The sequence below is a fragment of the Lynx rufus genome, unplaced genomic scaffold, assembly GCF_022079265.1.
Source record: "Lynx rufus isolate CCGP_SWC_20201006 ecotype Redwood Valley unplaced genomic scaffold, mLynRuf1.p SCAF_18, whole genome shotgun sequence".
Lineage (NCBI taxonomy): Eukaryota > Metazoa > Chordata > Mammalia > Carnivora > Felidae > Lynx > Lynx rufus.
The window spans coordinates 36,925,261-36,952,438 of NW_025814832.1; the positions used below are offsets into that span (position 1 = coordinate 36,925,261).

At 49.3% G+C, this 27,178-nt stretch overlaps 1 protein-coding gene across 3 annotated transcripts in view; it reads left to right on the forward strand.

The window, feature by feature from the left end:
* Positions 1 to 27,178, forward strand: part of PRKCA (protein kinase C alpha) — a 400,385-nt gene that overhangs the window by 321,327 nt on the left and 51,880 nt on the right. For all 3 annotated transcript variants that reach the window (XM_047081548.1, XM_047081550.1, XM_047081549.1), the window contains 5 exons: positions 19,660 to 19,797; positions 20,860 to 21,033; positions 23,030 to 23,121; positions 25,639 to 25,701; positions 26,590 to 26,728. In XM_047081548.1, the coding sequence (XP_046937504.1) occupies positions 19,660 to 19,797; positions 20,860 to 21,033; positions 23,030 to 23,121; positions 25,639 to 25,701; positions 26,590 to 26,728 (606 nt within the window). The remainder of the gene's footprint in view (positions 1 to 19,659; positions 19,798 to 20,859; positions 21,034 to 23,029; positions 23,122 to 25,638; positions 25,702 to 26,589; positions 26,729 to 27,178) is intronic.

Consider the following 27,178-nt stretch of genomic DNA (forward strand, 5'->3'; position numbering starts at 1 on the left):
GGGAAAAGTCTATAAAATGCACATCAGTTGAAGGATAGTTTAATCTTTGTAGTTCAGCTCTGTCTTAGAAACAAACCTTAAACTGAAATGAGGCAAGGTTTAGTGTTGGAAATCATTTTCGCGCATTCATTAGATCATTGTCAACAGAGGTTAACGCTACTGCTCAACTTAGCAGACTCCAAGAAAGCTTCCAAAAGCAACTGCAGAGAATTTGTGATCAGTCTGTAAGGGAGGGCGAATGCATTTCTATCATAGCATTGGCAGCATGCTTTCAGTTTAATTTCTCTTACGGAAATGACTTTGCTGGGAAACCAGAAAAAGATTGTACATTCCAGTTGTCTGTTCCACCCTAACGGATTCCTGAAATGACCCAAAAAGCCTTGTGTTTGTAGCTATGGGGTTGGCCTTATGGATGGATGTTGCTAGCTCAGTAAACAGGGCAAGCCTAATACGAAACGTTAGAGGCAGCTCTCCACATGAAACCAGGCCCCGGTACCCACAGGAGATTAGCAGGGCAGGAACTGGAAGGTAGGAAGATCGAGCCAGCGTCTCTTGGCACTAACACAGACACGGGGCACTAACGTGGGGCCCCCAAGCACTGACCCGGGTCCCTATGGTTTTAGCCTAAGCACCAAAGAAGAAGTTAAGGCCCCTTAAAAGAGGAAAGCCTAGAATAAGCGTGACCCCATACATAATGCTGTTCGCTGTTTTTCCCGAGGAACAAGCCCTACAAAGAATTAGAATTGGGGACCTAGGGAGGTCAGTCCCAAGGATTCTGAACTCCCTGGGTAATCCTGAAAAAGAAAGCGGTGACCGCTCTGGTGCTCCCCAGATCCCCACGGCTCCAAGTGTGGTACGGGGACCAGCGGCATCCGGGAGCTTGTTAAAAGCGCAGAGGCTCAGGTCCCATCCTGGACTCTTAACTGAGTCAGAATCTGATTTTCACAAGATCGCCAGGTCGTTCCTATCCCCTTTAAGATTTGAAAAATGCCATTTGGAGAGGATGTGACCTGTTGACGAGTGAGTGAACAAGCTTATGTTCTCCACTGGCTGTGGAGGTGACGAGGCCAGACTCCATTACACCCAGCATCCTAATTAAGTGGGACAGGCATCGCACCCACCCACCTGCTGGTGTCTGGCCCATGCATGGTTTTAATATTTTAAATGACTTTTTAAGCTTAAGATCCGCAACACCTGAAAACTAGGTGGAATTCATATTTCAGTGTCCACAGAGTCTGTTAACACAACCACGTTCATTCCTTCGTTGGCAGCGGCTGCTTTCATGCTGCAAGGCCAGAGCTGTGGCCCTGCAGTAGACCTTGAAGGGTCTACAAAGCCTAAAACACATGCTGCCTGGTCCTTTACAGAAAACGTTGGTAATGCAGTAAGAGAATATTACAAGTGGCAGAGGTGTTTAAATTTATCTTTTTTGATGAGAAAACAAAAGCACAGAAGGGACTTTGCCGAGCTGGTCTTTAGCAGGACCCAGAGCCCCTGACTCTTCTCCGTCGCCCTCCCCGTGACACCGCGCTCCCACCCCCTTCACGCACATGTCCTGCTCTCACACGTGAGCACCTTGGAACTGGCTTTCCCTTGAAAAGACCCTCCCTTCCCCTCCACTCCATCTCAAGCTTTCCAAAGCCTATCCTCATTTACACAAGTCTCAAGCCTTTCAAACCCATCTGAGGTTTCCTTGTGCTGGAGTCACCTGTAAGACTTGTCACCTTCAGGTCTCCAGAGCGAGAGCCTCAAGCCCTGCTTGCAAATGCTTCAGAATCTAAACGTCAGGAGCCATTCGGCTTTTGTTGACAGCCCAGGGGAGGGTGTCTGAGCCCGTGTGTCTAGGGAGCTGATGGAGGCAGGGCCGTGGCTCAGGAGCTCCATGAACTGCGTGGCTGTCGTGGCCGTTATTGACAACCAGGGAGTAGACGTTTAGGCAGCTCTCAGACAGGCACCGTCTCCGCTTTGCCCAGAGGCGTTTTGCTTCCTCATCACCCATCCGACACCCAGGCATCCAGCATGTGTCCCCTCAGAGTGGTCCTGGATGTGTGGAGCGAGAGGGTCTGTGGGAGTCCGGCTGATTCACTTCTTAAGCCTTTCTTCGACTTTTTTTTTCCCCCGAGAAAAGATTTGGGTTCGTTTGTCATGTTCCAAGCATGAAATGGCTTAGGGGTCTCTAGGTCCAGTGGAGTCTCAGAACAACTGCCTAGTGGTTGCTGGAAGACTGTGAGGCTGCCTGTCACAGGATCAAAGTGTATCTGCTGGGGGATTTTTGTCTCCTTGCAGAAGGTGACCTATTACAGATGGGATCTGGAGGTAGGACCCTTCTGAAGGCATACTATTCAGGGCATCTCGGCCAATGTGGAGTCCTCTGTACCTCCAGGTATTCAAGCAAAGATCAGGCAACTCTTTCGGAAAGGTACAGGAGAGATAGAAATGCCCGATTAAATTCCCTCCAAGGTTCTTGGAAACACCACCACCATTTCAATAAGGATGTTTTTGTTGCTATTGTTAGTTTCCTTTAATCTTGATGTGGATTAAGATCTCTGGCCTAAAATAGAGCTTTTGGGATTGGCATAAAATGGTCTATTTTGAGAACAATTATAAATAGATATGTGATTACAGATTTAAAGTGCCCGTAATTATAGGATGTAACCGAAGCTAATCTATCCATACCTGCCTGAAGAGGTGTAAAAGTCCTATTTGACCAGCTTCCTATTTTAGTAGACAAAGCCTTCTGGGCACAAAGTGTCATCTGTCTCTGATTGCCTCTCTGTTCATGGATGTGGTGACTCTTTCAGGCTGTGGAATTGAGATTCAGAAAACCAGCCTCTTTCTCACATTTTCTCCCGGAAGCAGACTCACACTCTGTATGAATTTGTAGGATTAATCTCATGACTCCTCATATAAAGTTTTCTGTTAAAATGGTTTCAGTTTACTTTTCTCACATGAGTACTTGAGAAACTAAAGTTATCCAGTCATGGTGGGCTTTTCTAAAGACAGAAATTGAAAGATGAAAAGAAGTACCAAAACCTCGTTACCAATGGCATTCGGTCAACCAGAACATGGTTAACCAGCCGCCCAGCCTGTTTCACCAGTTAACCTTGGGCTCTTCAAGGTACCGAACAGTCTTCTGAATCATCAAGGGGGGGAAAAAATTAGTTCTATCAGTGATAGTTTTCATGGTAAGTGGGTTTGGCTTGACTCTGATTTAATGAAGAGCGGCGACCCTTGTGTTAAATCCTTGGGTCCCTAGCTGTGTGCTACCTCAGACACTTGACGAACCAGAGACCCCATTACTCCATCATATGGATCAGTCAAAAGCAGAAGAAGCGTCCATGACTGTAGTGGAGCCGTCTGACATGATGTCATGCCTGGCCACATAAAAGCCACAAGGAGGAGAGAGACGGGCCGTGGATCCAATGTGGTCTGACCCAAGTCCTTCCATTCTCTCATATGACAAGAAGGTGTTAGTTCCCACCCCTCCAAGGGCCAAATCAAACCCGCAGCTGCCAGGGACCCAGAGCAGTGCCCGCCTGAAGGTTCTCCTCCTTCTGTCCTGGACCCTCACGCCACGTCCTGGGCTGTCTCTGCCCCACGCGCTCTGTGTGCGTTGTACGTGGAGCCTACGGCGTCTTGTACTCAGTCTTTATTTTTCTCGTGCTAATTGTTGTCCTGTGTGTGTAGCGTTTCCCCTACTAACCTAGCAGTTTTTCTTCTTCTCCTGTCTCTTACAGGGATGTTATGTCCGCTTCTTGAAGGTAGTTCTCCCTCCACTCGGTCCTTTTCCACCTTCCCTTCCACAAAAACATCCGCCCTGGTTTTTGTGGCTGCGAAGCCTGAGCCCCCGGCCATGCTCTCCACTCTTAAGGATGCACTGTATGTTCTGGTGGCTTGAACCTTATGCTTACTTGTGTCCTAGCTCGTATGCTCCCGTCCCGATGGCCACGGCCCTCCAGTGAGGAAAAACGTTCCTCGCACATCGCCCAGAGAGTATACGAGCCCTCCCCACTCTTCAGATTAGGTTCATTTAAGATTATACCAAGGAAATCTTGAAACCTCCTCTCCGTGATTAAAGATAAATTCCCGTCTGTAAAATTTAAAAAGCATCAAATGAACAGAAAGAGTGCATCTTTAAATTGACAGCACATTTCCCTTTTCCTTCTGTTAGTATATATTTCCAAGCACATGTTAAGACTCATTTGCAATTTTCTGTAGACCCACATCTACATAAGCATGCAAGCAATATGGTGTACTTACACTACATGTGCGTGTTTATATATGGAAGATGTAGTGTAATATATCATGGGCTGAAATCATCAGATTTTTCTGATGTTCTGAATGCCTGGCTTAATACTACTCACTATAATTTCATTTCTTTTTTTCATTTTTTTCCTTTTTTTTTCCAACTCCGTGGTCATGACCTAATCAACCATTCTCTCCCCAAACTATCAAATGGAACTTTGCAACTTGCATGTAAATGATTTCAGAATTCTTGTCTGTAATCATTTCTGACAACACCACTCTCTTTTGGGGAGCTGGTTAGAGCCGGGTACCAGCTGTGTTTTCAACGTATTGCCTTTGTTAATAATTGAAATCCACTCTGGACTGTTCCAGCATATCTGTATTGGAACCACCTGGAAAATCTAAACATTCAAATGCTTGGGTGAAAAATTCGCAAGGGAGAAATCCCACACCCGATCCTAAGCTAGAATCAACATATAATACTCCTTTTTAAAACACTGTACTAAAGAAAACCTCTAATAAGTCATGTTTTTCAAGTTTCTCTCTGTAGAGCCTGTATCTGGACACTAGAGATGTGTCCCCTGGGGGGCCATAAGAGATTAGTGACCCAGAGTTATTGAAAATCGGGACAAAAAACATATTCTTTGAGGTTTAATGAGTCTTATCGTGTGTGAAAGCTCGCATCTGCCAAGATTCATCGCTCTTGTCGCTGCCCTCCTGTTTGCCTTTTAAAACGTTTAAAACGCTGTCACACAATGCCGTGTGTTCACGTTGGAGAAACATCTTTAGAAGTTGGCCACGCCTGAACACGCCGAGCCACCCAGTGATTTCCTCTCCCAGAGTGAAAACCTCCTGCCTACACCCTCAGAGTGAGCCAACACCTCTTGATCATTCCAGGACATGGAGACAGTTCCTACGTAGAAACAGACAAATCACCTGTCATCTTATGACCTGTTACTTCAAAGGACACCTTACCCTGATGAAGTGAATTCACACTTGGGGACTCAGAGTCAGGTCCTTCCTGTGACCCAGGTGTCTCTTGCCTATGTGACGTGATGCTCTTTGTTATTAGTTTGGAGACTATGTTGTTCTACGGAGGAATACATATGACGGGGCTGTATTTCACAACGTGCAGGAAAAGCCGGGTGCCGGTGCAAAACTCAGATGTGGCCGAAAGGGAAATGAAAGGAGAGGACAAAGAAGGACAATTAGGGGGAAGCCTTCACTTCTCTGGATGTCCCTCCTGGCGGGTAAACCATGGCTCCTTCGCAGTGAGTGGCTGTCCCCATCTTCAGAAGGACTGCCATCCCCAGCCCCCACCTGCTGGGCAGCACGGCTCCCACCGTATCACTGCAGGGAAGCAGCAGTGTAGTGGTTAAGCTCCGGGCTACCTGGGGGTTCAAATCCCAGCTCCGCCGCCTTGGGCCACTTAGCTTCTCTCTCTTGCCTCAGTTTCTCCATCTCTAAAACGGGGATGATAAAAGCACCAGTCTCCTAGGACTGTTGGGAGGACTGAATGAGGAAATCTAAAAAATGGTGAGAACGGCGTTGCCACTGCTGCTACCCTAAGCATCCCCCCTCTTCCCAGCCCCAGGTGTTCCAAACCAGAGGTCTTCCCAGACGGAAGGAAGCATGGCTGTTTTCTGAGAAGCCATCACCAAGCTAAAACGAACCCTTTGTCGTGTTTTCTGAACCACCCACGGGCCCCAGGTGGGGAGACCCGGCTGTGCACTAGAGGCCAGCACCCCCCCGGCCCCCCACACGCAGCAACCGAGTGAGACCGTCCTGAGTTCACTGAAGAGCGGTGTCGGGAGGTGTCGGCAGGGCCTCTTACCCCACGTGCTTTACATCCACGCACACGTCTTGTTTCCTGTGCCTTTTGTTATGGGTCTCAGGACAAGACGCACAGATTGTGCTATCCGAGAAAGAGAACGTCACCTGCCTGTTGGAAATGTGCCCCGATGCAGGCAGTGAAAACGGGGGTGTCATCGCTCACACCTGCTTGCAGGGTGGTATTGCTTGCTTGTGCGTGAACTAATCTTCACCTAGTGGCTCTTTCTGAGAATAGACTTGTCAGTAATCAGCCCACCGCCGGCTCCCCGGGGACCATTCCTCTGTGTGGACACGCCGGGAAGAAGCAGGCAGGCAGGACCCACCACTGTCCCCAGCGGCCGTGGGTGGGCAGCCAGATTTGCACGGAAACTGGCGGCTGGAGCTGGGAGAAGCAGCCATGGTCTCATTTCTTACTGGGGGTGTCCCTTTTGTAGCCCACATTTCCCTGGGCCCCAGCAGCCTGTAGGTACCGGTGGGATCACAGTAACTGAAAGAATTTGAATTCTACTAGCTCTCCCCAGCTTATGGACTCAAGATCCCCACCCACTTCCAGGCAGGGAACACCCCCCTTCCCACCCCCCCCAACCCCCCTGTTCTGAGCCACACACACACCCTCCCCAAAGCTCCTCCTCAAAGGCCCTTCCTGCCCTGCAGACCAGCTCTTAGAGCAAACACGCGTGGACTGCTTGGCCACGTCCCCCTAGGGCAGTGGGGATCCCCCTCCCCGTGTATGTCCTTTCCTTCATCTCTGCCCCTCTCTGCTTGTTGTGCATGGGAGGAATCTCTCTTCTGGCCTGGCAGCAGCTACTGAACTCTCATTATGCCCCTTTCACTGTAGGAAGCGAGGGTTCCCCACGCAGGAGGAGGTGGGGACGTTCAGTCCATTTTACAGATGAAGAAACCGAGGCCTCAGAGAAGTCAACAGTGCCGTAACTGGTATTGCAGTCCACATCTGGTGGACAGGCTCCTCACCTTTTGCATCCCCAAGCTTCCCTGTCAGCCAGTGTCCCCAGGGGGCCCAGAGAACAGCCCAGACAACGCAGCTGTGGCTAGCCTGGGAAGCAGCTGTCCCACTGAGCTATAATCAGGTCCCTCGTTTTTAAATACCGGTGCAGTCTTAAAACTCTCAGTGAAGATAGGGTGAAATCAATGGTCACGGAAACGTTGTGCTAAATTTAATTGCAGTCGGCTCCACTTTCAAAATGCTTACTGCTGTCAGAGACATTTTGTGATAAAAAAAAAAAATGAGCGAGCAAACATATCTAGTATTGGGGAAAGGATCATTTTGTTTGTGTTGACTTCCACGAGGAGGTGGGGTTGGGCCTCGTTCGCTAGATGCCCAGTCCTGCTCACCCTCTACGGCAGCAGCTGGACGGCGGTGGAGGGAAGTGTCTGGAACTTTCCCTAGGGAGGTGGACTTTATTGCCAGTTATGGCTTGGTTGTGGGTTTTTGGTGTTTTATTTCTTCAGTTGATTTCAGGAGCTGCTATTCTCTGATCATTTAGCTCCAACTGAATTTCCCCAATGGGCTTTTTTATTGAATTCTGCGCTCCTGTGCCTATCATCATTTCTCATTATTTCCTGGATTGTTCTGTGTTTCTACCTTTAAGAGAAACACAGAGGCTCCCCGGGGCCACTCCCCCGTTCCCTCACAGCCCTCCCTGCCTCCTTTTTCCCTGCTGCTTGCAAAGTCTGGGCTCAGAGGAGAAGATTCAAGAATCCTAGGTCTAGAACCGTCGACATGTTATTTTCTAGAAATGAAGCATGCCCAGACTCTAAAACACACTTCTGGCATCGGTGCACAGACCACGGGCCTTTCGCAGAGGCCCAGCTCTGACGCTGGAGATTCGAGTCCTCTCCTACAAAGGTCTAACTGGGAAGATACGATCGGTGTCTCATTTGAGCATTCGTAGGAGTTTTACCTCTGTAGGCCAGACCAGGGAACCTTAGGCCTATTTCTACTAAAAGATCCCAGTCGAAACGCAGTCGCTCCAGAAAAGCAACACCACAAGAGGGCAGTCAAGACTTGCAAATAAAAGACTCCAGGAAAAGTTGCACACCTGAGTTAGGAACTTGTGACTGTATCTCTTTACTCTTGGATGGATGTGAAGATGCATCAGCACTTTAGGTCCCCCGTTGTTCCTCGGTTTTATGGAATGATAAGGTGCCAGGAAAGCCAGGAGTCCAGGCTTTCTCTGGGTCTGAGTGACTCCTGGGGTCTGTTCTGACCTTTGTGAGCCCCAGCCCATTCCTCTCCACCCCACTTTCTTAGCAGCAGAGAAGTCCCCACTTCTAAGCAGCCTTGCTGACAGTCCGGAAAACCATTTACTTTGATAGCTTCCAGGAGTTCACGTGGCTCCTGACCCCGCCAGAGCTGACTCATAAAGCCAGTGCAGTATTAACCCCAAAGGGGAACATTCCTGGCAGGAGAAGGATTACAGGTTTCTAAGAAGTACCAGGTGCCGAAAATGCTCTATTGGTACCGTGCCACGGCCACATCCACTCCCATCATGCCTTCCCAGAGGCATCAGACAAATGTCTGCCATCACCCCCTGGTGAGAGACCATCTTTTTTTGCAAAGGGTAAAATTTAGGGGAAGTTTTTGGTCCTGGGACCCTCCCTGAAGTCTGGAATCTTAGCGCCTGCGGAGGACTAAGGGCAGCAACCTTCCCAGCATCTGTTTATCGGGTGAGACACGCGGTGATACTCCAGCCTGATAACCGTGCAGCAGTCAGCCTCAGCAGTTAGCAGACTGATCTGGGAAATGGGGGAACACTAGGTTGGCGGAAGAGGAAACGACACAGCAAGACGCTAGGGGCGTGTGATATTCAGTCCACCAAGAAGAACCAAGTGCTCTGTGTTTCCCCACCTTGGGCAGAGCGCTAATAAGTCACGGGCCCCACATTCCTCCTTATGCTAGGCTCGGTTGCCATGACAACAGGCCTGCTGGCTTCCTGTGAATTCATTTCAGCACTGGCAGCAGCCTAAGTCGATGTGTCCATAGAAATGTTTCTTCTTAAGAAAAGGACTTAATGTGGTTTCCCCTAAATTTCTACTCTACCGAATAAGTACTTCACTCACCACGTCGTTTGGCAGCAAAACAACTTGTTCCTGTCCCGGTGAGCGCATCAGGCATCGTGGAAGAGTGAATCATTCAGGTGTATTTGAGGTTCTTAATTGTTGCCATTCCGACGGGCTAGCAAGGAGATACAGACGTTCTGTTTGAATCTCACTACAGGGATATAGGGCAAAGGTTGGCAAACTACAGCCCAAACAGCCCAGATTCCGGCTGCTGCCTGTTCCTGTAAATGAGATCTCATTGGAACACAGCCTCGCTCATTCATCCATCCGTGTAGCTTTCATGCTACAATGGCAGAATCGGGTTGTTAAAACAGAATAGTTGACTGGCAAAGTCGAAGATACTCATTATCTGTCCCTTTACGGAAGACATTTGCCTACCCTTGATATAGGAGGGTGACCACCGAATTCAGAGATCAGAGCTCAGGGAGGAGAACTGATTTAGACACATCACTTAGCCCACCAGGCCCCAGGTGCCTCGTCCGCAGTCCGTAACATGGGTGTCTCAGGTTAGCTTATCTCCAACTTCCTTCCAAATGCTGAGCGCTCTGTCACCCTTGTGCCGTTGGTAAAACATTGCATCCCAGATGAGTCAACTCTTAGCACAGGGGGGTGGTTCTCTGCCAGGTGGCATAGGGTCCTGTTCCAAGGACCAGTATAGAGGAAGGCTTGACGTCTTCCTCCAGTACCACCACGGCTCGGCTCAGTGGCCACGGGTAGTGGCGTTCACTCTCTAGACCCCAGTGCCTTTACCTGCACCAAAGGCAGATCAGACCTTCCCAAGGACACTTCTGCGGCTGACAGTCTCTGGTTCTGAGGAACTCCCCGCAGCTGCCGGCAGAAGAATGAATGGCGCACACCTGTGATTTGCTGTTCACCTGTGACCCCTACTCCAGGAGGAAACTCCGGTCGGCAGGTGTTGACATACCTGTACAGAAGGAATCGCCTGACCCCGGGCCTCCAGATTGTAGTTTCAGGCTGGCTTACCGAATCTGAAGGCGGTGGGGGGGTGGGGGGGGGGGGACAAAAAAAAACAAAACAAAAAAAGGACAAATAGGTATTTCAACCACAAAATCAGACACACGTCCTAAAAGAAACCAAGACCCTGTCTTCAGGAATCGGGTTGCCTTGACTGTCTGGGTTTACTTCCATTCTCTCTGACACTTCATGGTCAGGTTCAAATGTGTGGCATTGGGCATCAGCTTTTGCAATGTACCTCTTGACCCGGCCATCCCATGTCAGGAATCTATCCTAGGGAGCCTGGAGAGAGATTTGGACTATTTGGACTTCGTGCATAGAGATTTGGACCATAAAGTTGTTCCTCTGGGTGTTACTGAAAATTGGAAACAACATAGCTGTCCAGCAATAGGGGAAGAGCTAAAGACACTGAGGTGGAGCCAGAGAGTGGAGTATTACGCAGTCAGTAAAACCATGTGGTGGACGAGTACTTATTAGGTAAGACGTTTACAGCACACGAAGGCGTAAAGCGGGTTGCCAGCGATGTAATTCCGTAGACGTCAAAAGAAGAAAACGTGAAGAGAGTTAGAAGAATGCATACCAAAATGTTAACAGTGATGATCTCTGGGCGGTAAAACCATGGCTATTTTAAGGTGTCTTTTTTTGTTTTCACGTACCCGTGCCTGTGAAATGTTCTAAAATGAACCAGTGCTACTATTCTAACAAGAAGCAGCATTGTCATAGAAATTATTTAAAAAGCAGTAACTCTGCCTCTTAAAAAATATTGTGTTCAAAGTCACCATCTCCCGCAGGGTCCACGTCCGTCCACTTATTGTAAAGGTATTTGAGGAGCACCGTGCCCGGCGCTCTCTCAGGCCCTGGGGATCCATCAGTGAGCAGAACAGATAAGGTCCCTTCCAGTGGAGGGAGAAGAAACACATGCTAGGTAGTGAGAGGACCGTGAGGGAATCCACGCCACGGGAAGGAGAGGGTGGGGGGCCGTGTCGAAGCCTCAGCGGTAAAGCATCACCTGACAGAGCAGAAAGTACAAAGGCCCTAGGGTGGTAAGCATGCTTGGCATGTTCCAGAAGATGAAAGACCATTTAGCCAGAGAAGAGCAAGCATTTTATTTACTCCAACTGTGTTACCCAGGAGACTGTAGCACATCATCTTTAGCCTGTTGCCCGATTACAGAGTAGATGTCATGACTCATGGCTTGTTAGAAACACACCGGCCGTATTCCGTTCATGGGATCATCGAAATGCCTTCAGTTCCTTTGTGTTTTTCTTCTCCCGAAACCGCTCAATCTAACAAACACGGCACTGGGTGCAGGTGAATATGTTATCCTAGGGCTAAGATGCTGGGCACAGATACTTGTGTTTATGGAGCAACACCAAAACACCATCAGTCTTAGATTGTCAGAATTGTTCAGATAAGCCCTGAACACAGGACATTTTTGTTGTAAACAAAAATAAATAAGTAGAAGAAATCCCCATTCTGCATTTGCTCCTACAGTTGGTCATTGTTGGACTGTCTGCCCCTGGAACCTTAGAAGTAGAACCTGCTGTTGTCAGATTCCTCTCTCTGTGCTTTGCAAACATCTTTGATAAAGACATTCATCAAAACCATGCTTCCTGTTATGCTAAGAGATACAATATTATTGAAGACACGTTCACAGGATCGGTACAAGTGGGCACATTTAAAACAAAACGGAAAGCATTACAAGTAGAGTTTGGAGGGTTACTCAAAGGCTCCATGATTACACAGTGGACCTACCAAGGGACTTGGAATTACGGTTTCCTCTCTGCTTCCTTACTACAGAAGAACCTTTGGGCTTGGATTCCTACTGAGGATAAGATAGCGCCCCTAGAAGAATTGCTAGCCAGGGTGCTGTTGTATTGGGGGTTGGCAATGTAGGACTCTACACTTTTCCATGTCTTAATGTTCTGTCTGTCTTCCCACACACCGAAGCTAGTGTATAATCATTATACAAAATTCACAAATTTTAGACCATCTATGGTCTTGTGTTAAAGCGTTTGGAATTGGCATCACTGTAGGTCAGATCATCACATCTCAGCAGCGGCAAATGGCCCAACGTGATAGTAGAGAGCTAACATCTACCACAGTCCAATCCTTCGTGAACTCCCGGTGCCATAGTTTGCCCATATCCACCTCTCAGTTTTCACTTGAAACTCCTCCCCACCCCCACCAATAACAATCTACATGTGTAGAGCTTCTGACAACACACACAGCCGCTCCTCAGGCACAGGTATTTCACACACACACACACACACACACACACTTTGACCCCACCCTGCAAGAATATTCATTTGTGGGACTCAGATTCTCCCTGTTTGATGTGCTTTACAGAAACTCGCCTAGGAGTCCTTTAAATTGGTGAACCCCTTCAATGGTTGCAGACTGCTAGGACTTTTGGGGAATGTGCCCTTGGGGTAAAATGAGGTGCGTGTCAGTTACTAAGAAATGTTCCCATGGGGGAGAGCACGTCGCCCGTTCTCACACCTGGCGGTCCACATAGCAGCATGAGCCTGGACTTGACCTGCTGATGTGCTAAGGAACCTACAGTCCTGGATTCTGCATTGCTTAATCATAACCAATAAACCATGCTGCGTTTTAGTCTAATTTTAAAAAGAGCATGCTAAAGCTTCAGTAGTTGAAGTCCCTGTATTCTCTTTACAGACACCATGTGTCATCATTTCCGGTCTTACTTCCCCTTTAAAACATTCTGTGTCATGTACTAAGTCACGGTCCTTTCCTGCATGGTCCTAGCCCCTGGGGGTGTTCCAGAAGATGCTCCAGAAATCGGGGAGTAGCTGGAGCTGAGACCCAGTTCCTCTCCTACCCCACCAGGAGGGCACGGGAGCGTGGAAGTCCAAGGGACCTGCTGCAGCCTGCCCACAGGTCCTGAGCCCCTGCAGAACCTATCTGCGGCCTTGACACATATCCATAGGTCATGGTGTTTCGGGACCATGAGTCAGGCAGATCCCTGACCCAGGTGACCCACAGCTGTTCACAGAGGCCTTCAGTCCGTAGTCAGGGAGCAGGTGCAGGCCAGGAGGCTGGGCGAAGGGCCGCGTCTCCTTCCCTGGGGCAAAGGAAAGAAGGTTGTGGTGTGGAGCTCTGTGCTGGGGGCTTTTGCAAAGGATTCTTCGTTGCACCTCCAGTGTAGCTCAGGTATACAGGGGTCTTGGTGCGGCTGTATTACAGATGACCAGTCTGATACTCAGGCAGTACAGTCTGCCCAGAGTCACACAGCAAAAGTGAATAAAGCCAACACTTGATCTCAACTCTTTGCAGTCGGAGTCTGGGGCTCTTCCCAGAATTTGCCATTGATTTTGTATGGTAATTGAAGATTGTGGAAGGTGGAAAGGGTCACAGGGACCCTGAGGGGACTTTGAACTTGGAGGAGCATTCCAATGATTTTAGACTAGCACATCTGAAACTTGCACAGGAATCACATGACGGTCTTGTTCAAAATGCATGTTCTGATTCAGTAGGCCTGGAGTGGGGCCCAGGAATCTGCATTTCTGCCAAGCCTTCTGGTTGTGCCAGCGTAGCTGATCCACAAACCACACCCTGAATTACAGGGCACAGACCACAGTGCCTTTGCACTGCATGTCCTTCAGAGGAGAGGCTACTTCGTATCGATCTGGTTTCCCCAGCATCTGACCCCATGTGTGGGGCATGACAGACACACAGATATTTGTGGAATAAATGGTGGAATGTGCTAAATTCACACACAAGGACCCATGAGCCGAATCAAAATGTGTCCTGAGAGAGAAGTCAAGATTTGGGATTTATCAGCAAGGAACATGACCAGTGGCCTCGTATGTGCTTTCAGTATCCAGCCCCAGTGGATGCTCTCCTCTCTCCTCTGGATTCCAGTATTCAGGAGACACTCTGCTTCTCATCTCCGGGTGCGAATTCCTGTTTGCTCGCGTACCCCAGCGGGGCGTCTGGCCGCACAGGGCATGTTTGCGTTGCTGAGTGAAGGATGTCGGCATGCTTATTCTGAGGCCTCCTCAGGTTTGCTGAGATCTCTACGGTTAGGCTGTTGGCTTCAGCTTTATCCCTAGACATATATTGATTTTCTTCGCACTCCTGGTGAAGCCTGAATTACGTTCATGACAACCGGTGTTGTGTCAACAATACGCAAGCTGAGAAGGGCAGATCTCTTCCTCCTGCTCGGAGCCCGGTTGCCAGACGACCCATTCAAAAGCTCAAAGAGAGAAATCGCCCCGAGGCTCATTGGTGGTCTTCAGGCAGGTTCCAGCTAGGTCTAGTGCAGACAGAGCTTCCATTAGAGGAGTGTCCCCTCAGAGAAGCCTCCAAGGGCATGGTTTCAGCCGGCTGGCCCAGCTAACTTGCCTAGCGTGGCTCCTGGGGAGGGTCACTGTGTGGCTGAGCTCCCTAAAGGCAGGGGCGCCCTCATAGCCCCTGTCTGAGGCTGTCCCAGAATGACCAGTGGTTGCTTGAGGGAAGAAGTTCCATATGTGAACATCCAAATGCACGGTGCACGGTGTCCAGGGGCAGCTCTCTGAAATGACATACTTGGGAACAGCTGCTTTTCTGCATTCGCGTTTGGCGTCTGGCTGGCCATACCGTTCGTGGTTTGGCCTCTTCAAATTCTGTTTGTGGGGCTTAGTGAAGACGTATGTTTTTGAATGAATGAATGAATGAATGAGATATTCAGTGAATGTGCAGTTATGTGCCCAGTGCGGTGCTTGGCCCTAAAGATACAAAGATGAATAAGATGACCCCCTGCCTTCCAGGACCTCACAGTCTAGTGAGAAAGACCAGTAAATCCTCCAAAAAGGTACATGTGTTTCTTTAGGTTCCTCAGAAGTCAACTCTGCCACAGAGTTTTGAGGGCAAGGAGCCCATTTGGGAAGGGATTCCAAGAGTCCTAGGGGGCAGGGAGGGAAGTAGGGATGTGACCCAGGGAAGAGAGAAAGTCCAGCCAAGGGTATGTTAGTTATCCAGGTGGTACCTCAGTAGACACACTGGAGCGCAGTCCCACTGGAGTGCTAGGGAGACGACCTAAGGAGGCCACGACCTCCTGGGGCACCAACATGGGAACGTCCAGCTTGTTCTGCAGGCGTGGCCCAAACAGGAGCCTCACATGCACGCAGGGGTGCAGAGCCAAAAGCTCCGGGGAGGTGGGCCAGTCACAGACAAAGTCTGACATAGGTTGGAAATCCCAGGAGGGGAGGAGGCATCAAAAAGACGGAGAGGTGATACTTGAGCTGGATTCTGTGGATGAGCAAGATAGCAAGGCCCCTATGGGAAGGGCGGCCAAAGACTGGAGGCCAGTGTGGTTGGAACAGAGCAGCCAAGGGAGCCATGGGAGCGAGGCCAGAGAGCTGACAGCCAAGCGTCTCCTCCTCATCCACTGTGACAACTTGGCCTCTTTCTGTCCCATGAGATGGGAAGCCAGGGAAGCAGGACAGGATCCCTCCAGGGAATGTCCGGAAAGGGAGGTCACTAAAGTGGGGATACGAAAAGTGAGGCCCCCCTCAACAGAGAGGTGGTGAAGGAGACCCTGAGATAGACGCCAGATTCTGGACAGAATCTGCAGGTAGATTTGGCATGACCCGCTGATAAGTTAGCTGTAAAGTGTTACTGGGAGAGGCGTTAAACGAATACCCTATAAGTATTTACACGTTGCCATATGAGCTGTTGAGAGCAGGGCACTGTGAGGGAAAATAGCGGGAGGCCTTGAAGAGAGGACAAGCACGCGGAGGCCTTGCAGGAGGGCAGATGTCAGCCTGGGAAGGGGTGGGGGACATTGCAGGACAGTCCGGGGCAGGCAGACTGCACTCCCACAGCATGAGGGGGTGGGGAGTGGCGAAGGATGGACATCTGGAGGCAGAGGCTGCCTGAGAGTGGACTGGAGGTTGAGGCTGTGTAGCCCACCCTCCTGGGGATCCTCTGCCTTCCCTGCCCTCTGGCCTCCCCACCAGCCTGCAGCTGGGCAGCTACCAGGGTCACCACCGGCTGCCTCCTCCAGCTGTGCTGTCGATTAGACCCAGGCTGAGAGAGGGGCTTGCCAAAGTCAGGCCCAGACCACTGAGCTTTTGATCTTGTGGAATTGCCTGCCTTAGAAGGGCTGGCTTTGAAAGGTCCATATTGGAGACGGCTCCATGCCATCCGGCAGCCGGGCGTGCAGGGGACCGTGTGGAAATGACTCCAGAAGCCTGTTCCGAAGGGGAAATGTGGAAGACACGTTACTGTGGTTGGCAGCTTCTATCTCAGGGCCGCCGTGAGCTGGGGAGAAATCCATGTCGCCCTCTGGGTCAGGCCACTTTCTAGCCAGCCCTCTCGTGGTGAACGCAGTCGGTGTGGCAGAGCCTGGCCCGTCTCCTTCCAAACCAGCCCCCTGCTCCACCAGCCACGTGGCACCCAGCTCTGCTTCTGGCTAGAGAGACATGAGAATGGAATCTGCCCTGGCAGGGCAAGAAACTGGGGTCCTTCCTCCATCCGGCCTCACCTCCTGGCAGCAGGAGATGCCGTCTGCGTCCCCCAGACCTCACAGATTGACTTCAGAGCAGGGTCTAAGATCCCCTTGCAGTTGGGTTGAGAAGTACTCGGATGCAGAAACGCTTTTATCGCATTTACATCCCCTTGGGGAAAATCTTGTCCCTATAACTGGACTAAGGCCATAGGACAAAACTCAAGGTCTTTGCTCGGTTATGGCCCCCAGGGAGGGCAGTGTGTCAAAAGCCTAGTGTCTGTTCTGGAAGTCACCACTGTCCGTGGTGCTGAAGCATCAAAGGAGGAAGGAGCAGGGGCTCTAGGAAATCGCCTGAGTCTGGAACCTCTGGTTAGAACCCCCCCACGCTTCAGGTGGAAGCCGGGTGGCCCCCAGGCAGCACCAGCTCAACCACAGCCTCACCTGGGTGAAGACGTCCTTCAATGGTTTCAAGCACCTCAGAGACTTGAGTCTATTGTATGGGGATCTTTTCACAGTTTATCACGAATAAAATGACAGAATAAAATTAATCTCTTTGTGCCTCTTCCTGATAACTTTTTTATAAGTCAGAAGAACAGAATAGAGTAGCTGAGTTGGTATTCTCTTCTCAAACTTCCCAATTGTTCATTTCGAACTTCGACACACACCACAGAGCTTACCAACTTTGGAATCGTTCCTGGGGCAGATGTTAGGAGTGAAAGAGGACATCAGCTACCTCCCTGTTGACCTCAGTCGGTACTTTCTAATTGACTAAGTTCTTCTTTCCAGCTTCTCTCTTAACTCAGGCCCTGCGGGCAAAGCATCCCGTGATGGGGACCGAAACTGCCCTCTCTCAAGCAATCAGGACTGCCCTGAGCCAGCAAGACCCCGCGCGATTGACCCCAAGACAGTGATCAACTTGGCCTTCACTGCCCACCTGTGTGTACCCACCGGCCTTTGTCCCACATTCTCCTTACACAAACCTGGAAGTGTTTTCAGCACTTTGGAGACAGCCTTTGGGACGCTAGTCCGCTGTCTTCCTGGTGCTGGCCTCACTGCAATAAATTCCTTGCTTGTTGCACCTCCAACTCATTTGTCTGCCTTTGGATTTTGTCAGCGGCGAGTGGTCGAACTGGTCTGTTTGGGACCCCTAGAACCACCCTTGCGCCCCAGCTTCCAAAGGACAGGGCTGGTCCTGCAGTTGAAGGGGGCTCCTGATGTAACCCTAGCGGCTACATCCGGGCTCTTCCTCACAGGTCTTTCTAAAAATTCCTTCCATCCTCTGTCAAAGTGGAGGCCAATTTATGTATCACTGCAGATCAGGTTTTGTCTTTAAAGAGTGTCAGTGTATCCACCAGCCCCCAGGTTCACATGCGTTTCCCACCAGGCACGGCCGCATAGAGGTGTATGTAGTACAGCTGTATTAAATACTTTCAGCCTGGTAGCAAAAAAATTAGGACCATCTTCCCCCCCCCCCCACCCCGTGTCTTAATGTCTCCGCTTCAGCAGGTGTGCTCAACCCATCCAAGCATATACACTCAAGCCATGAGGTTTGATCCCTATACATACGTGTTATTTTTATCAAGGAAAAGCATCCCCTGACAGTATCTGATGGATACATTCATGCTTCATTTCCTCATTCAGCCAGAGTGTAGAGTTGCACGCCCTGTGCCAAGCACTGTGTTGAGGCCTGGGGGCCCAGAGACGGCCGGGGCTCATTGCACTAACGCACAACCTCTTCCACAGGGCCTGATGCGAGGTACTCAGTAAGTGTGGGGTGAAGGGATGCTGTTGCTCTAAGAGGGAATATGGGTGGTTCCCGGAGAGCCTTCTCTGCTGCTAAAGAAAACGTGTCAGATCCCCTGTCTTCCCCTCCTCCAAGAGCTCAGAACTGATGCTGACGGTGTTTTGGTCACACAGTAAAACCCAGAATGCCTGCAGGTGTCCTGCACCTTCTTGTAGTCACCTGAGTGATGTCCTGGCACCTGCACATAGGTCTGCTGCCCTGGGGCTGAGAGGGGGGGGAGAGGGGGAGGGGCAGTGCACCTTACCCTTAAGAATGTAGGCAGAATGACAGTCTTTGCCCTTGGGCTCAGGGCTGTGGCTTTGGCTGTTCGGCCAAACCGCAGGACCCCAGCCTTTTCAGCAGCTGACATGTTCAGAGACTGGTTCTCTCACCATCAGGCAGGTGTTCCACACGCAGAGTCTGTCGGGAGATTCTCCACAGGCTTCTTTGCTGACTGTGGAGACCTTCCCGTGTGATTCCCATGAGCCTGTCCTTTTCTACTGAGCCCTCTGTCTCTCCTCCACCTTTGACCTGAGTCTCTAACTCTTAGGCAGAGTAACGAGGGTGAGGTCTCTCCAGCACCTTTGGGTAGCAGGAGTCTAGCTTACAGAAACTCCTTCTGGTAACTGCCAGGTCACTGGCCAAGGGTCGTTCAGGTTCAAAGGGTGCTGTGTGTTTTGTGTGAAACCAGGTTCTCAAGCATATCACCGTTTCTTTTCCTCTTGACTTACACACACACCCTGTGTTCTTCTTATTGTGCCTTTTAAAGTAGCAATAAATCATCCCCACAGCTTGCCGGTTAAGAGGTTTCTCTCCAGGGGACTCTACCCTCCTTTTTTCCTTGAGTACAAGTTGCCTTTATGCAGATAAATCTTAAATTGGAAAATCTACAAATAAGAAAAGTGTCAGAGCACAGTTTCTTTCTTTTATTACTTCAGCCACTGTGAAGCACTTGTCCCCCAGAGGTTGACTTTTACACCCTAGAACAAAGATCACCAAAATCGCACAACTTGATTCTTGGGTAATCTATGTAAAGAGTGGTCTCTTAATAGGGAAGGGCAATTTTTTTTTTTTTTTTTTTTTTTTGCTACTTTGAAAACGTTGCCCTTAGGGTAAGTATATAGCCACTGAATTTTGAATGGATATTTCATCACCCTGTGATTTCTTTTCTTGCCCCCATCCCACCTCCCACCTCACATCAAGCTTCCTTAAATGCATTCTTTTTCCTGGGGGGAAAAACAGTGACCCATTGTTTTCACCTGTGTGTGTGTGTGTGCTTGTTGTTTAGAAAGCGAAGCTCGGCCCTGCTGGTAACAAAGTCATCACTCCTTCAGAAGACAGGAGACAACCTTCCAACAACCTTGACAGAGTGAAACTCACAGACTTCAATTTCCTCATGGTGCTGGGGAAGGGGAGTTTTGGAAAGGTGAGAGGGCAGTTGTCTGGGGTGGGGGGGCGGGGCGGGGGAGGCTTTTGCAGAGAATGCTGGGATTCATCCTGGGCCCCCTGAGGTTTCCAGAACAGCGCTCGAGATTTCCCTGGTATCTGTACGAGTTTCTTAGATGTCCCCCGGCCCACCCCCACCCCTGCTTAATGTCTTTAAAAACAAATGTATCCAAAATGCTACAGAGAGGGAGCGCCTAGGTGACTCAGTCGGGTAAACATCCAACTTCAGCTCAGGTCGCGATCTAATGGTTCATGAGTACAAGCCCTGCATCAGGCTCTGCAGTGACAGTGCGGAACCTGCCTGGGATTCTCTCTGCTCCTCTCTCTCTCTCTCTCTCTCTCTCTCTCTCTGCCTCTCCCCTCCCTTTAAAAATAAATAAATAAACTTAAAAAAAAAAAAAGCTACAGAGGGTTCACTGTATGTTACCATTTCAGGGTTGAGAACAAAGCAGGTGCTCCAAAATGTTAGCTGAATGATTAATTTTCACAACTAAAAATGAAAAGTGGATTTGTAGTAAGTGAATGTAATCATTAGGAGATGCTGAACTGGGTTTCTTCGGTGATCAACCTATATGACCACATTTGGCTTCTCTGGCCCCAAATCTCATGGTAGATCCAGGAAGCGATTTCCATCCTGCCTTTTTCTGTCTTGGCTCCTGACTCGTGAGAAGCTTATAAAGGTCAGTCCCATTTTTGTACAAAGGATGCTCCTGAAAAGTGTGCACCCTTCAAGACTAATGCTGAGGGCCGAGTATGTTCCTTTTAGCAGCCACAATAGCGCCATCATGGGGCCGTAGCCTACACAGGGTGCAAATCCCAACAGTTTCTAAATTACACAGGGCTGGAGGAATTTAATCTACACTGACATGCAGTATCTCAAAATTCACACACAAAATGGAACTTTATGAATGTGTTTATATCACACATTTATAAACTTGCACAAACTAGAACAGTCTGAGTGGTCACCTGACCAGGTTCCTCCCCTACCCCCAGTACCAGACATAGGGTCAGAGTTTTCAGGTTGCCTTCCGTCTGCTCCCAGGTGATGCTCGCTGACAGGAAGGGGACAGAAGAACTGTATGCCATCAAAATCCTGAAGAAGGACGTGGTGATTCAGGATGACGACGTGGAGTGCACCATGGTGGAGAAGCGAGTCCTGGCCTTGCTTGACAAGCCCCCGTTCCTGACACAGCTACACTCGTGCTTCCAGACGGTGGTAAGGACCCTGGGAGAGTGTACCTGTAGCACAACACACGGCATGTGCTACCAAGGGTGACCCCTGAACCGGAGTGTTCTAAGCGTCTGAATCAACCTTACTTCAGTGGAGAAGGCTGAAGAAGGGCATAAGCTGGGAACAACCTCCCATTGTTGCACCACCGGTAGCTTTGGGGTGTCCCCTGTCTGGGATGTGCCCTACTGAGAGGCGCGGCATTCATGCTGTTGAATTCAGCAGACATTTGCATGAAAGGTTTTTGTTATCCCAGGCACTGTGCTAGGACCTAAGGATACAAAACCAATAAACTAACTCACGGTCCCGGCTTTTTAAGGCTACTGATCAGTTGCCAAGCATAGCCTCGGAACATTAGGAAACTTGATCTCCTGAAAGGGTGTATTCTTATTTCCTGCACACAGCAGGGTTGGCCATCTGGTCTGTTTTGGACAGCCCATGAGCTCTGAGAAAGGTTAGAGAGGAAAGAAAACCCACAAGGAATGATATTTTGTGACATGCGTAAATTAGATGAAATTCACATTTCAGTGGCCATGAATTGTTTTCTTGGAACACGGCCACATTCCTTCATGTCCTTATCATCCACGGTGGCTCTCAGGCTATGAAGGCAGAGTAGAATAGTTCCAAGACCCACACAGAGCCCGAAGTATTTACTGTCTATAGCCCTTTACAGAAAGTTTGCCCAGCCCTGTCTTACAGGAAAACTAAAAAGAGGACAAAACAAGTTCCAAAACACTGATCAGCCAAGCTCCTGGCATGGAGCTTGCCAGTGCCCTGCAAGAAATATAAACTTTTTTTGTGGCACCAAAGACAGGCTTTCTACTCCTCGATGGCTGCCCTTGCTAAGATATGACTCAATAATAAGTGGCTATAATTATTACTGTTAGGAGTTTAATTATTTTCAACTTCCTTCTGGCCAGAAAATGACTTACTGTCTTAACGTTTCTCCTTAAAATCCCTTGGCCAGGGAGGGAAGAGCGATGTGCCAGAGAGGGGTCCATGTCTCCGAACCCCGGCCCAGGTCCCGTCCCCCTGGTCAGGACACTGGTAACACTGTTTAAGCTCTGGAAAGAAACAAAACATAGAAATAAAGATGGAGTTGAAATTCCTAACAGGAAAGCTAGAGATAGAAGCTTCTGGAGCTGTTTCCCGGCTGTCAGCAGCCGCTTCATCATTTTGTCCCTCCCTGTGCAACACTTGAATGTTTCATAACCTCCGTGAAATGGCGATGATGTCTAGAAGCGAGCCGAGGTTGGCTTTCACCTGGGTGTGCTGTGCCGTTCAACCCCGGCTTCCCCATCTGCCTCGCTACAATGTCCTCATAAATACACAGAGTTCTATGATGTCCGCCCTCTGTGGGGCCGACACTCAGCACGCCAGTGACAGAAAATAAGAAACAATGTTTGGGCCTGTTATGGATGCAAAAGAACATTTGGTTAGCCTCTCCGGTTATAGTTCCCTCCCCCACAGTATTGAACATTTATAATTTAGGAGCCCAACCCAGCTCATGAGATTTGTTTCCAGAAGCATCCAGTGAGACATATGACTGCATCACTGTGGCTTGCCCCCCAGACGCTGCAAACCAGAAACACTAGTTAAAAGTCAATAATCGGCCCATGAGGATTCTTCACAGCATCCGTTAAACGTGCAGTATGTGTGCAGGAGAAAGGGGAAGAGCGTGTGAGGCCATTACTGTAACAGGGAGCATACGGAACCAGAAGGGGGCAGACATGTTGACAGAGGGCCATTATTTCAGAGTTACATAATGACTTTATACTTGCCAAGGCCCTCGTGCACTAGGGTTCATTACGTATTTTTTATCGGGGAAGAAAAATCTCGAAGGGCTCGGCTCCACTGACCAGCTCTGCCAGCATGGCCCACAGTTTGTTAACTAATGCGAAAGCCAAGCAGAGTCTGGAAAGAGTGAAGGAAGCCCCTCGGCCCGTGGCCAAGCCCTACTCACGTGTTGAACCTTGGTCTTCAGGATCGACTGTACTTTGTCATGGAATATGTCAACGGTGGGGACCTCATGTACCACATCCAGCAAGTAGGAAAATTTAAGGAACCACAAGCAGTGTGAGTATTTTTTTTTTTTTTAAGTCCCTTAATTTAGACAGTTCAAATGTGGAAGATGGGGCTTTGCCACTTTGGAGTTGAGCACTGGAACCTCCCGGGGGGCAGACTTCTTGGCTGGGTCCATCTGTGTGCTTCCAAAGGAGAGGTTTATTCTACTTCCGGTGAATTGGAGATGCTGGTGTATCCTCCCCCCGTCCCCCAGTTCCACCCTCACTGATCGAGTCAGCCCCTTGCACACCCACAATGCATCAGGCACTGGGATGTGAAAGGCTTTCTCTGCCCTCGGGGAGCTCACCACCTGACATGGAGTAGAAGAAGTCTCTGGACCATTGTCATGTGTAGCCGTCACTTTAGAAGCAGCACAGATAGCATGCAAGCCCTGATAAAGAGGAGAGTGAGGAAAGAACATCTTCAGGGAATGTTCTTGCCCAAGCCAGCGGGGCAGAAGACGGTTTGAGATTGGGTCGGGGGGGGGGGGGGGGGCGGGGAGGAGCTCCTGATGATGAGTCCAGTGGAGCACCTGGCTGAGGACCACCGAAGGCTGTTGGGGGGCTCAGTGGGGCTTGATACCCCGAGGCTAAGTTTTCACAGAGCCCCGCTGACCAAGAGTGGAAGGAAGGAAGGAGGGAGGGAGCGTAGGGGCCGGTGCAAGGGGGTTGGTGAAAATCTGTGTAGAGGAGAGACAACGGAGCTTTAATTCGGTCTTGACCTTGGATCCAAAGAGGGGTAAGGGTCTTTGAGAAACAGTCTGGAGGAATAAGAGAGAAACCTCTTCGGGTGATACCTCATCTTCGGTTTGGGAGGGAGCAGCCGCCAAGGAGGAGAGGATCTGGGGGAGAACCGGGAGCTCAGCTTGGAGGGTTTCATCGGGGCCGCAGGAGTCAGCAGCGTGGGGGAGAGACACGGGCTCCGGGGAAGACAGAGAATTGCCCGTCTAGGCAGGGACTTTGATACCTGAAAGATCAAACCATTTTTCAGGGGCCAGGAGGTCACAGGACACTCAGCAGAAGCAAATCTATACAAACAGCTCTTTCATTTCCCTCAGCTAGGATGCATAGTGGGCACGTGCCCTGATTAATTAAGTTAGCAAATGTTAATGGGATTCTGGCCCATGTTCAGTCTAAAAGCTAAGTCTGTAGAGTGTTTGGCCTCTGCGGGTTGGTTGATCTGTCTCAGGGAAGATGAACTAAAGGTAGAAGAGGGAATTCTGTGGTAACAAGCTTAAAAAAATGCAAAGGGAGGAGTGCCTGGGTGGCTCAGTCGGTTAAGTGACCAACTTCGGCTCGGGTTATGATCTCACAGTTTGTGAGTTCGAGCCCCGTGTCGGGCTCTGTGCTGACAGCTCAGAGCCTGGAGCCTGCTTCGGATTCTGTGTCTCCCCCTCTCTCTGCCCCTCCCCTGCTCATGCTTTGTGTCTGTCTCTCAATAATAAATAAATGTTTAAAAAAAAAATTTTTTTTAATGCAAAGGGGGATTCTTTTTGTTTCTGGTTTTATTTTTTGCTTTTCAGTTTTCAGAAATGCCTGTCTTTATCTCCTCTCTCATTCTGGTACTTATAAAGCATTAAAATGCTCAGATTGTAAAGTAAAGCTTGATAACACAGAGCTGGAAAGAGCAAGTAGCAGAATAGCAAACCTTAGGTTGCAAGGTAACATTAAGGCATCTCGTTCGGTGGCCTTAACGTTGTATTTGAGTTCCTGGAAAGTGTTTATTTTCAAAATACAGGAAAGCATGAAAGATAATGTAAAAGTCGCCCGGAATCCTGTCTCATTTCCCTCCCCCCATCCCGTCCTTCTCCTGCCGGACCTTAGGGGTGCCCCCCACCCCCATCCCCAGTAAGAGTTTGGTCCTTATCATTAGAGAGGTTGCTCTCTGCTTATATTAAGCCTCCTGGGTGTGATGTTTGCACAGGCACAGTCTTTTGGCTTCTCAGACTTCAAAGATTCCTAAACACTCTGCAAATTTTAAAACCTCTTTCAGCATTTACTCTGAGTTTATTATGAATTATTTAAAAGGGTAAACTCGAGTATGAATCATGGTGCATGTCCCATTTATCTCAGCACTTGGGGCGAGGATGGGGGGGGGGGCGGTGAGTTCACCAGCTACAGGGTGCCTCACTAGGCACTGTCCACAAATAGGAAAATGGCAGTTTTCTCCACTCTACCCGAGTCCTGACACAAAATAGTCCAGCAGCCACTCTTTAAAAGATTGTATTCGAAATTTCGTTTAAGCAGTAAATTACCTGTCCACCCACCTCAGACAAGAAGTGTTGGTTTCCAGACAGGTAATAAACCTGTCTCATTGACTTAGTAGCTGTAAAATGCCTCGGGAGGTTGGAGTGGTGAAACGGCAGAGGGAAGGGCAAAGAGTTAGTCATGGGTAGGGCCATGCTGATCTCTGAGTGTCCCGGGATCTTCTAACATTCTAGTATCTCTTTGATGCCTGAACTAGAAGGGTACGAAACATTCAGGAATCCAAAGAGCAAGCCAGAGGCCTGACCAGCATTTCTTTCTGCAGATTTTATGCGGCAGAGATCTCCATTGGATTGTTCTTTCTTCATAAAAGAGGAATCATTTACAGGTGCGTGCTGAATCCCTGCCCGCAGCACTGCGACGGACCCCTGCACCTCTGTGTGTGCGTAATTCTGTGGTGGGGACTTAAGACACGGAATTGCTACCCATTGAGGTAACAGAGACCTGCTGGGACCCACCTTTGTCGGCAGCCTCCTGGCAAATCAGAGCCACTTTCTGATTTCCGGATGTCAAAAGATTTTCTGTCTCGCTTCTGTTTCCCACAAGAAAACATGCTTTTTCCTCTCCCCTGGCAGCTCCTTCCTCTGCCTTTTTTTGGAATGGAGGTCAGGGAGCAATGGAAAACGAATTTCTGTTATAGATGCTCGGCAGGAGAGGAACATGGGGAGCTAGGGAGAGGCAGGGGAAAGAAAACCATTGAATTAAATCCTTTAGGTTGTATTCTACAGTGAGAGTCTGATGCCAAAGAAAGAATTCTGGTGTTAATTGAAGAGTAAAAGACATACAGTAGACACTTGGAAGGGACACTTGTGTGACCCAATGAGGTTGTTCTAAACCTGTGATTTTGCAAACCTGGCTGTGCACCAGGCACCCCTCCTGTGGGATATGAGTAAATCATCTGACTGAGATCTGCCCAGATCTGCTAAGTTAGAATCATGCTCAGCCGAGGTTGGGGATCACTAGTCCAACCATTCAGTCATTGATTCGATGTGCATTTATTAACTACCTACTGTGTCCTAGGCGCTATGTTAAGCTCTCTCTGGAGATTAAAAAAAGAAAAAGAAAGAGTTATTTCCTTGTCCCAGCTCTCCTGGGACCCATATAGTTATATGCCATTGAGATGGTAGCTAGTCAGATATCCTTCGGTCTCAGTGGCTCCAGAGCAAACCACGCAGTGTCATGGGAAGGACGCTGATGCTGTCCTGCTTCCTTGCAGGGATCTGAAGTTAGACAATGTCATGCTGGACTCAGAAGGGCATATCAAGATTGCTGACTTCGGGATGTGCAAAGAGCACATGATGGATGGAGTCACAACCAGGACCTTCTGTGGGACTCCAGATTACATTGCTCCAGAGGTAGGGACCCCGATTCCCCTTGTTTTCTAGACCAGACCTTTCAAATAGCAACTACAATCAACAGCCTCGCCGGGGCAGAGAATCATTAGTGAATCACTAGGTCAGTGAGCACAAAATGGACTAAACTGAACTAGAGCAAATTAGAAAACAAGTACGAGAGCTCGCCACACGGTAAGGATATGTCTCGTTTCGTGGAGCCGTGTTGTGTGGTAAATGAAATAGATTTCTTACACGGTCATGGTCAAAACAATTTAAGCTACACTGTTGGGCAGAGAAAGGGGGATCTGGCTCGTAAAAATGTTCTGCCTGGGAAAACTGGGTCAGAAGGTGGTTCCGATGATGGCTTTTTGGTAAAATCCAAGTGACTGGTTCTCTAAATGACACCCTGGAATTGATCGTGAACATTTCCGCGCGGTCGTAAAGGCAGTGGTTCCAAGATGTGTGTTTGCA